The sequence below is a fragment of the Schistocerca nitens genome, chromosome 10, assembly GCF_023898315.1.
Source record: "Schistocerca nitens isolate TAMUIC-IGC-003100 chromosome 10, iqSchNite1.1, whole genome shotgun sequence".
Taxonomy (NCBI): Eukaryota; Metazoa; Arthropoda; class Insecta; order Orthoptera; family Acrididae; genus Schistocerca; species Schistocerca nitens.
Window position 1 is genome coordinate 110,652,309 of NC_064623.1, and position 12,355 is coordinate 110,664,663.

General features: G+C 40.0%; 1 protein-coding gene across 1 annotated transcript in view; it reads left to right on the forward strand.

Moving 5' to 3' along the window:
• Window positions 1–12,355, forward strand: part of LOC126210459 (centrosomal protein of 164 kDa) — a 644,242-nt gene that overhangs the window by 548,561 nt on the left and 83,326 nt on the right. The window contains exon 16 of the mRNA XM_049939692.1: window positions 6,118–6,257. Within this exon, the coding sequence (XP_049795649.1) occupies window positions 6,118–6,257 (140 nt within the window). The remainder of the gene's footprint in view (window positions 1–6,117; window positions 6,258–12,355) is intronic.

Here is a 12,355-nt window from a genome sequence, read left to right on the forward strand (position 1 = left end):
AGGTGTCAGGGACTCAGCCACATCTTCAGTCGTACATGTAACTTAAAATAAAATAATACCTCTAAACTACTTGTCCGTACGTATTTCACAAAGCCGGCGGCCGTGAAGAGCCTTGACCACCCCTGGAATCCATTTAGGGCGAGATCCATACCCTCGTGCCCACACGTCGGCGCCCACCGAGTATTTTCCCGCACTAGGGGACACAGCACAAGGCCTGACAGGATGAAGCAGGTGCAGTAGAGTGCGCGGTTGGCGGCCATGCAAGAGTTCGGCAGGGCTGCGATCACCCAGAGGCGTGAAGCGATAAGAGCTCAGAAATTGCAGCAGAGCGTCATCTGTGGAAAAATCACTAAGGAATTTTTTCATCTGGCTTTTGAAAGTGCGGACAAGGTGCTCGACCTCCCCATTCGATTGCGGATGGAAGGGCGGTGCTGTAACATGATGAATCCCTTGTCCAGTACAAAAATCACGGAAGGCCTGCGAAGAGAACTGAGGGCCATTGTCCGTGACGATCGTGGATGGAAGACCTTCTAGCGCAAAGATTTTGGACAAATCCAGCGTCGTCGCCGCAGTGGTGGGTGACAGACATTGAACAACAAACGGAAACTTCGAGAAGGTGTCAATCAACAGTAGCCAATAAGTACCGAGGAAGGGGCTGGCAAAGTCAGCGTGCACCAGTTCCCATGGCTGCGCCAAATCAGGCCACGGAGAGGGCATTGTACGAGGTGCAGCCAGTTGTTGAGCACACTGACCACACGCAGCAGCCATGTGGGCGATGTCCGAATCAATACCGGGCCACTAAACGTGCCTGCAGGCCAGGGACTTAGTCCGAGAAATACCCCAATGGCCTTCATGTAACAGCTTGAGAACATCTTTGCGAAGAGAGGCTGGAACCATGACCCGTGGAGATACGCCATCCGTGGCCAGAAGAACAACACCATCACGAACAGACAGACGCAGGCGCAAGGCATGGTAGTTGCAAAGGGGATCCGATGCCCGGCCCTTGGTCCTGTCCGGCCAACCCCGTTGAACAAAACCGATCACCTGACGCAGGACCAGATTCCGCGCAGTAGCCGACGCGACCTGCGAACCTGTAAGAGGAAAACCCTCAACCACACGACGTTCTTCCTCATCAATGTGGAAACAGAGTAGTTCATCACGATCGAAAACCGGGTCGGGGCCCATCGGCAATCGCGACAATGCGTCAGCGATGGCGTGCTGGGCCGTGGGGCAATAGTGAATCTCATAGTGAAAACGAGACAAGTATAAGGCTCAACATTGCAGGCGGTGAGCTGCCTTATCCGGAAGCAACGCCGATGGACTGAACAGAGAGACCAGCGGCTTGTGGTCGGTGATGAAGTGAAACTTAGAATCATACAAAAAAATGCTGAACTTTTTTAGAGCATAAATGATAGCGAGCGCCTCCTTTTCGATTTGAGAGTAACGCCGTTGCGCATCGTTGAGGGTCTTGGAAGCATAGGCGATGGGTCGTTCCGACCCATCCTCATACCGATGGGCGAGAACAGTCCCTAAGCCATACTGTGACGCGTCAGTCGCCAGAACCAAGTGCTGATCTGGACGTAATGTGGCAAGACAAGGCGCCGACTGCAAATGAGCCTTCAGGTGGACAAAAGCCTGCTCACACTCGTCGGACCAACAGAAAGGGACGTTTTTGCGTAACAGCTGATGCAGAGGATGAGCTACCGCCACCGCGGATGGAATGAATTTGTGATAATAAGCAATCTTGCCTAGAAACGCCTGAAGTTCTTTGACCATAGACGGCCAGGGTAGAGCGTTAATGGCCGCTATGTGCTGATGTAGAGGACGTATACCCTCATGGGACAAGTGGAAACCAAGATACACAATGGAGGGTTGGAAGAACTGTGACTTGTGCAGATTGCACCTCAACCCAACCGAATGCAAAACCCGAAACAGTGAACGCAAATTGCGAAGGTGCTTCTCAGTGGAGGTCCCCGTGACAACAGTGTCATCCAGATGGTTTATGCAGCCAGGAACGGAAGCTGTGAGCTGTTCCAAAAACCGCTGAAAAATGGCCGGCGCGCTAGTGACGCCAAATGGTAACCGCTGGTACTGATACAACCCACAAGGAGTGTTGATGGCGAGAAATTCCTTGGAAGAAGCATCCAACGGCAATTGATGGTATGCCTCTGATAAGTCAAGTTTGGAAAAGAACTGGCCCCCAGCGAGCTTGGTAAATAACTCCTCAGGACGGGGAAGAGGATAAGTGTCAAGAGGGTAAGTGTCAATGAGGCTCTGAGCGTTGACAGTGGCTTTAAAATCACCACACAATCGCAGACTCCCGTTTGGTTTAGAAACCACCATGATTGGCGATGCCCCTTCGCTGGAGGTAACAGGAAGGAGAATCCCCGCAGCTGTTAACCTGTCTATCTCAGCCTTGACAGGTGCACGCAACGCCACCGGAACAGGGCGTGCCCGGAAAAACTTAGGGCGAGCTGTAGGTTTATGAGTAATGTGGGCTTCAAAATCCTTGGCACGACCCAGACCAGCAGAGAACATGGACGAAAATTCAGAACACAATCCATCCAGCTGTTGATACGGAATATCCTCAGATATGAGGTGCACATCATCATCAATGGAGAACCTGAACAACTGGAAAGCATCATAACTGAACAGGTTTTCAGTGCTCGCATGATCCACCACATAAAACGTGAGGGGCCTAACAACAGACTTGTAGGCAGTGGAAGCATCAAACTGGCCAATGATAGGAATTTTCTGTTTATTATAAGTTCTCAGATTTCGCGTAACTGGAGACAAGGGAGGGGAGCCCAACTCCAAATACGTGCGAGAATTAATGAGAGTTACTGCAGAGCCAGTGTCCACTTGCATGCGAATGTCTTCATCCAGAACACGAACAGTAACAAACAACTTATTTGGTTGAGAAAGCACACAGTTAACATCCATGTCCGATGCCTCATCCTCGTTGACAGGAACTTTAGGGGACTGACACACGGAGGCAATGTGGCCTTTTTTCCTACATGAATTACACGTGGCCCAATGTTTTGGACACGCGGCCCTGTCATGCTGTACGAAACAACGTGGACACGAAGGAAGTGCGGAACGAACCTGCTTCTGTGGTTGCTGTTTTCGCTGGGAGCATTGCGGCCCAACGCGACGTTGTTTACGCGAGTGAACCGCCGCCACATCTTCGTTCTCCTGTGAAACAGGCAAATTGTCCGTGTCGAAAGTTGACTGTACAGCACCTACATCACACCACGCGTCTATCTGCACGCCAGCAGCGTGAGACGCTTCAAAGGATTGAGCGATGCTTAGAACTTCCGACAACGACGGGTTTGGCAGTTGTAGGGCACGTTGCCGAACTTCTTTATCAGGAGCAAGCCATAGAATAGCATCCCTAACCATTGAATCAGCATAAGACTCATGATGAGTGTCCGTGACAAACTGACATTTCCTACTCAGACCGTGTAGTTCCGCCGCCCAAGCCCGGTAAGATTGATGGGGCTGTTTACGACACCGGTAGAACGCCACGCGGGCGGCAATGACGTGGGTGTTTTTCTGGTAATAGTTAGACAATAAGTCACACATTTCTTGGAAGGACAGAGAGGCAGGTTCCCGCAGAGGGGCTAACTGAGATAGCAGCTGATAGATCCGTGGGGAAATCCAAGATAGAAATAACGACTTACACATAGGAGCCTCGACAACGCCGAAAGCCAAGAAGTGTTGCCTCAAACGCTTCTCATAATCCTCCCAGTCTTCAGCGGCCTCGTCGTAAGGGGGGAATGGAGGTGGAGAAGAGGAAGACAGATGATGAGTAAGCGACGTTGACAACGCCTGAATAGCAGCCGTCAGCTGTGTTTGTTGTTCAATGAGCTTTGCATAAGCTGTTCCATGTCTGCCCTGTCACGAACACACAAATCCACAACGCAGTGAAAATATCCGACCTCGTCGCCAAAAAGTGTTATAACCTTTAATCACCAATAATTGCGTGGATATTCAAACACACTCACTTAGAAACAATAGCTGGTTACATGATAACAACTCAGTATCTCTTATTCGACTGCCGTGCCGTGACATGCGGCCGGCGCTGTTCGTAGCTAGGTGGCGCTCCCACGCTCAGCCGAGTTGCGGAGCGGCTCTATCGCCGTTTGCGCGTACTGTTGTGGCGGCACTGTTAAATGTCGTGGCACTGTCACAACAAATATGTCACTTAACCCGGAAGAAGTGTATTTTCACCCAGGAAAAACTATTTTTAACCGGAAATTTTTTTTCCGTGTCTGCTTATACACCCTGTAGCTGCAGTGTAGTAGTCTCATGTTTCAGGTTTCAGTTTCTCAGTTAATCATATTTGGTTAATGGTTTTGTTGTTCCATGGTTTTGTTGTTCCAGTTACTTGTTATCCAAATGCTGCCTTCAAGTGATAGTGCTACATAAACATTTAATCAGTAGTCCTTTCATAAGTGCAGCTGTATGTTACATAGTTTTTAGCGTGATGTTTTCAGATTTCTGCCTCCCACATAATGTCTAACCTGGCTTTATTTGGTTTATTTAGACTCCCTGCCCTCTCACTGGCACTTTGAGGATAAGGTTGACAGATGTCAGTTACAGTTGAAAGGTGCTTGTTGTGCGGGTACATTTGGGTATTCAGCCTGATGAGCCGTGTACTGCAAATGTGTTGCCTTGCAAGATAGCTTTGATGTGGACGCTGTGTACTGCAAATGTGTTGCCTTGCAAGATAGCTTTGATGTGGATGCCGTGTACTGCAAATGTGTTGCCTTGCAAGATAGCTTTGATGTGGACGCCGTGTACAGCAAATGTGTTGCCTTGCAAGATAGCTTTGATATAGGTATGCTCAGTGGAGTGGATTTATGGGTGCCCAATGATCTATATTCTCTATTACTGTTAGGTTTTTTGGTTTTTGCTGTTTAGAGATACCTTTTTTGTTTTAACTGACAGATATACCTGAAGATGGGGCTGATTCTCAGAAATGCGGTAGTGTAAAGACTTCAGTCAATAATTAACTGTATAACAGTTGTGGATGGTCTGCCAGAAAAAAATTAGATTTTATACCATTAACATCATACTTCTAATAATACATATCAGTAAACTCGCCAAGACGACAGTAGTCTATATTACAGAAATACGTCATCCACACTCAATAAATGTCAAACGAAAACTCTACACAAATGACTGTTCATTACTGGCAGTGCTAATGTTTGATTACATACATTTGACTACATACCACTGTAACTCATTGCAGACTAACATTAGAATTGTACTCTTTGAATGCTGAATAAGATCTAACTATAAACAACTGACTACATAGTGCTGACTATCAAGGAACTTTACATGATGAAGGCTAGACAAGGGGTGCCTTTGGCTTTGTACACAGTACCCATTGAAAGACACACATAGAACAGTTATCACAAAATGTTAAAGTATAAAATTATTACACTTTCAATATAATTGTAAAAGAAGGGATTGACAGTTAATATGTACATGAATCAGAAAAATAAGTTATTTTGTTTCACAATGAGATAGATATTCTTCAAATTGGATAAATAATAGGTTTTGTTTTATGTAGCAGAATTTTGCATGTGGATGTTTATCCCCAGGATTTAGCAAAGCCCACAAAGAAGATTCTGGCAACTAAACTTTTTGTAAATGAAATTTCTATTAATTAACAAGCTATTCTTTTAAAAGTATAAATTTTTGGAAACAGAGAAATCAGAGCTACAATATGATGACATTGGCTCTAAATTTTTGATATTTCTTTAAATAAAATGTTTTTACATGCACTATTTACACTTCTGTTGTCAGCAGCTCATAAACTATACACTATATAATAAAATATTGAAAATTACAGCTTAATATTCTTTAGGATATCTTGATATCAGCATAACTATATGTTGTGTATTTGGCAGTTCAACAAAATGTATATCATTTAATATTTGACATATGAAATGTTAAGGAAATGTCTTGCTGAGTTGATATCTTTGAAACTAGGAGATATTTTGTTTTAGTGAGTGACTGAAAATTATGGATACCTCATTCTAAGGAAGGAATCACTATTGGCACCTTCATAAAAAGAATTTGGTGTACACTCATGCTGTTCTACAGGAGGAAGCTGTGCGACAAGAACACGCAGAACGTTTGGAAGAGCTCAAAGTCCGTTTGGAGCTTGAGCGTCAGAGACTGTGGGACCGAGGTCTAGTTGATGACAATGAATCTGCAAGACAACAGCTAGTTGAAACCTCAAGGTGAGGAAGACTCTTAAAATTCAGATAAGTAATGTGGCTTACAAATGCAAGGTGTAGTACTATGGATTCTTCTGGGAGCATACAATCTTTGCAGAAACTCCGAAAATTCATACTTCTATTCACAACTTATATCTGTTTACAGTGATTTGTTTCACTACAAAAAGCCATGTGGCTATTCTTATACTATGCTTCATTGTACTGGATTGTAAAGTAAACAATAGGATAAATTTTTTTTAAAAATAGTGCTAAGCTTACGTTTTCCTCTGTGACACTTCATGCTTACAAAACTTCCTCAGTTTCTTTTAGGATAACCCCTTAAAAATGTGGCGCTTGAATTATATTCACACTCTTACAATTTTTTTTATTCAGAATAGCTTCACTCTGAACAAGTACATATTGCTGTAATTGATTTAAAAAAATCATTAGTTGTATTTGATATGTGAAGTCACATTTAAAATTGTAATGCTCATAAATCTAGATGTTCTGGATTTTGTCATTGTGGTCTCCTTTCATCACCAACATAACTTTTCGAAACAACCAGAAAAAAAAACTGCGGCACACAGATCAGTTCAGGTTTTCGTTTATATGTAATTCCATTTGAGAGGGAATGGAAGATTTAAAGGTCATACACCAGTGAAACAGACATAAAAATATATGACAGGGATTGACACAAACTGTCAGGTATGTTGTTACACAGCAAAATACGAACCTGAAGGAAGAGAGAATGCAGTATGTGGGAGGTGTTTATTAGTTCAATTAGAGATGAAGCTTAGCTGAGGAGAGCAAAGAGAAGGGGGATGGCTGTTAGCTGTTGTGAACCTATGGAAGAATTGCTATTGGCCAAAAAAGCTGGTCCCATCTCAAAAACGAGTTGCTGTATAATGCAGCATGTGTCTGCGTAAATGCTGTTATAGTTCACAGTATGTTCAGTAAAAGGGTGGCACTCACTGTTGATTCAGACTGTTTGTTTGTGAAGATTAATCGTCCAACAGACATTTGTCATAGTTATGTTAATATTAAGCAGGTTAGTTGACCAGCAATTGATTCCATTTTTAGTCAGTCAGTTAGTTAGTTAGTTAGTTACGTATTCCAGGGTCATTTGAATGAGTCTTGTATTGAAATAATTCGGAATGAGTCAGCTTACAGAATATGTATACATTTTTACTATTAACATGCATTTAGAGCTCCCTTCTGAGCCACTGACAGCTTCAGTAATAGGTAACATCACTGTTCTTCTCAAAATTTGATAGATTATTTATGGTGAATTTTGTTAGTGAATATATGTACTGTGATGGTGCAGTTAAAATGTATATGTGACATCTGTGGGTGAATGTCACATATTATTCTTACTGCTTGCTTTTTGTGCAATCAATACTTTCTGGCTAAGTGGTGAGTTATCCCAGAAAATTATTTCGTAAGACACTATCTAGGGGAAATATGCAGAACATGTCAAGAGGCTAATTCGTTTGTTACCAAGATTAGCAATTATATGAAGAGCGAAAACAGCTGAACTTAATTGTGTGGGAAGCATAGTAATATGCTTCTTCCAGTTCAGGTTTTCGTTTATATGTAAACCCAAAAATTGGGAGTATTCTACCTGACTCCTGCTCATGTACTACATCAGTTGTTGGTATGACTTTATTTTTTGTCCAGAACTGAATATAGTGTGTTTTTTCAAAATTTAGGGAGACTCCATTTTTGAGAACTACTTAATAATTCTTTGGGAAATATCATTTACAATCTCTTCTGTTGCTTGTTTTCTTGTGAAGTGTATTATAACTAGTAACATCACCAATTCTGCATGTTGAATATTGAAATGGAAGCTCATTCGCATATATAGCAGTGGGCCCAAAATTAAACCCAGTGTGACTCCCTTTGATATTGGTCCCAAGTCACTGAAATTTTCTTTCTTTCCAATATACTTTGAATTCTTTGGCACAACTTTTTGAGTCCTGTTTGTTAAGTATAATTCAAACCAGCTGTGTGTAAACCCATCAGGTCCATAAAACTTGAGGTTTTTTTAAAAAAAAGATAGTAACATGATGTGTCCAATTGAATGCTTTGGAAAGATCACAGAAAATATCAGTTGCCAATATTTTATTATTTAAGGCTTGTACTGCTTGATGAGTGAACGTATAAATAGCATTCTCTGTTATGCAATCCCTCTGTAATCCAAAATGTAGTATGTTAAATACATTGTTTCTATGCCTTAATATATTCTATGGCTTCTTGAATTGAACTGTTTCATCCTATTTTTCTGCTACATTTAGAAAGTGATTGTTAAAAGTATTCACAACTTATGAACTATCAGTCACATTATCATTTAGTTTAATTGTTATTGTATCTTGTATATTGAATATTTTCCTTATTTTCCTCTTCTTCTTGCATGAGATTTTAATTCCCGTTGTTATTCTTAGCTCTTTTCATAAGTGGTTCTTCTGGATAACTTTTTAGGATGGTTACTTTCAAATACTGACACAAATTTACTGTGGAATAAATTGAATTTCACCTTAGCATCTCTTTCTACATACACCTCATCCCATACCACCTCTTTTAGCTTACTATTAAAACACTGTATCCTGTTTCCATTAATAAGCCTCACTGCTTTGTATGAGCCTGCCTCAGTGTAGTAACATTCATACAGTTTATTTCCATTAATCATGATTCATGATCAGAACTCGGTACACATTAATTGTTTCAGCCTGAACACTGTGTATAAAAATGTTATCAATCATTGTCCTATATTTTGGAAAATCTACTGACATAAGTGACTTTGACAAAGGGCAGATAGTTAGCCCAGCACCTGAAAATGAGCATTTCAGAAATGGTGAAACTGTTTGCAAGGTGCTGTTGTGAGCGTCTATGGAAAGTGGTTGTAGTATGATGAAACCATGAGTAGGTGACAAAATGTTGGGTGTCGGAGGCTTGCTTAAAGCAGGATAGGCAGCACTCGGTAGCAGATTTGATGACAGAATACAATGACAGTGCAGCTACAAGTGTTTCAGAGGGTAATGCTCAGTGCACATTTTTGAATATTGGATCTGCAACTCAGCATCTCTGCTATATTGTGAGTGGCAACTTTCCTTTTCACAATATTGTTACATTTCCATTCTGCATTTTCCATTGTTTGATATATAAAATATGTTAACTACTGAATTTTATATCCCTAAAGTTGGCAATTATTTTTATGGGAAAAGTAGCCAAACCTAAATGTTTTAGCGTGTCTACTATACTTTTTTTCCACTTTAAGTTTTCATACCTAAGAACTCAGAACCTTTTACTCTGTTTATTATTTGTTGTTGCTATACTTCATTAGTAGGAGGTATAATCGTTTTGACAGTGCAAAACTGGGTGAGTTGTGTTTTTTGAAGTTTAAACGTAGCCCATTTCTATCTGTAAGTAACATCTACAAAACATCATTGACTATTTTCCCTGTTGATGTTTCTCTGCTATGCTTCACAACAGTGCTAGTATCATCTGCAAACAGAACTAATTCTATTCCCTGATTCAAATAAAATGGCACATCATTAACATAAAGCAAGAACAATATTGAGCCAATGATCAAAATCTGTGCATCTCCCATTGTAATTTCTCCCATTTTAGATGATCTGATGTCCTTTGTTATACTACTTGAACAGCCTAGGGTAACTTTCTACATTCCGTTTCTTAAATAGGCCAGGCATTTGCTGAACTATGTATTCTATAAAATCTGAGCTTCTCTAGTAGAGTACTATAACTGACAATCAAATGTCTTTGATAACTCACAGAAGATCCCAACTGGTAATCTTGATCATTTAAAGATTTTGTTATGTGCTCAGTAAATGTATAAATAGCTGTCCCAGTGGAGTGGTCCTTTTAAAACACAGACTGTTATTGCTTAGTAAAGTATTCCATTACTACACAGATGGGTGACAGCCCTGGAACGTATTACCTTCTTAAAAGGCTTAGAAAATTCAGTAAGGAGTGACACTGATTAGTAGTTATGGACATCTGTGGAGTCACCTTTCTTGTAGAGAGAACTAAGATTGACATATTTCAGTATGCCTGTGGAAACACCCTGAGTTAATGATGTATTATATAAGTGACTAAAAACATTACATGTCAGTATTACAGCACCAAAGCTTTTTTGTGTCTTTCAGAGATATTATCCATCCTATATAAACCTTCAATTTTTTGAGCCTTTGATGTCCTTTGTTATTTCAGACAGAGATGTGAGATTAACTTTTACTTCATTGAATGTCATCTGTATAGCTTCTTTGGTGTATTGTTTTGCTTTCTGTTCTGAACTATTTGCAACAGTTTATTCACTTTTTTTTTAAGTAGCTATTAAATATATCTGCTAAATATGAACTGCTTTTTGACAATGGTCCCATTGTCTTTATAAAAAATAATACTGTCATCTATGCCTTCTTTCTCTCTCTCATTCTGTTAAAAATATTCAGTATTTATCTTATTTTATTGTCAGTTCTGTCAGTTTCAGAGAAGATGTGCATTCTGCTGGATATTTTTACAAATTTTATTAATATGTTACAGTACTGTTTAGAGTATGAAAAAAGTATTTGTGGATTATTTCTTTTTCTGGCTATTTTGTATAAGTCCTATTCCATTTTAAACATAGATCAATACCTGAATTAGTCCACATTTTCATTAGTAACTTGCCGCTGTTATATTTAATTATCTTTTTAGGAAAAGTATTTTCAAAAATGGATGAAAATGCATTAAGAAATATGTTGAATTTAGAACTGTTTGATATGTTTTGCACAACCTCAAGGCAATTTAACATGTCAAGAATTGATTAAAATTTGGTTAAACACAGATGAAATGGTATCACAGTATGCTAATGAAAAGCTGTAACAACTGACTGAGTAATCAGAGGGAAAGAGAGAGAAAAGATTAAAGGGACATTGGGACAGCAGAAGTGGCAAAAGATGAGACAAATGTGATATATGAGTTGGAGTAAGTGATTAGCATTTCAAAAATGAGCTCGGTTATTTTAAGTGATAAAGTTTAGGTGTTGGTCGGTTGTGGCAAAAATCCTTTCAGAAATGACCTGAAAAGCCTGTAACTCTAGAAGATGAACAGCAGACGATTTGGTATTAGGCAGAACTATTCTATTCCCGCCAACATACATTTGAGGTAAGGACCACACAGACAGGATAAGAGAAATTAGGACTTGTACAGAAGCATATAGATAGTCATTTTTTCCCTTGCTCCATTTGTGAGTGGACCATTAAAGGAAGTGGCTAGTAGTGGTACAAGGTACCCTGCACCAAGCACCGTAATGTTGCTTGCCGATTATGTATGTAGATGCAGATGTAAAACCTTGTGGATGGGTGCATTCTTCTGAACTTTTTTCAATTATTACTGTTCAGAAGACGTTTTTATATTTGATGATTATTGGTGATGCTTGTGAAAGATAGCCAATAAGAAGCTTCATTTTTGCACCCCATAAACAATGGCTGTTGAAATCATCTTACAACTATTGTTTTGATTGCCGGCATGAAGTGATGGATCCACATCTTGTCCCCACCAACAAACAAGGACACGAAATCAAATACATTCTTTTTTAAATGGTGTAAATGTTACTGAGATACTAATTTTTGTTATCTGCTTGTAAAGTGTACTGAACTCTTTATTATGATATGCCTGTGATGGCAGCTCACTACGCACTTTTAATTTTGGACTGTTTGATACAGTGTTGTACACTCTTTCGATGTTTTCCCCTGTGATTGCATTTTTCGTATGTCCTTAACATGGATTATCTTAGAGTGTAATGTGGGCAAGTTTGAATTCAGTCACCACTTCTTATGTGCTTACTTGATTAACTTTCATCTATTATGTATAAATTTACACTAATGAGAAACTCCCAAAAACAAAAGTTTTATGGTGACATAGTATTCCAACTTTTCCAGTTAAATAAAAGATTCACAACACAACTGCTTTAAAAAGGTGTATAAACAAATCTGTTCTGAAGATAAAGTTTACTTGTGACTTGATTTGTTCTGAATAATTTACTAGCATTACAAAAGCAAAACTTCAACTTTGTTTGCAGTATGAGACACTATGGAAAAACTCACATCTCGATATGATGAGGTTTT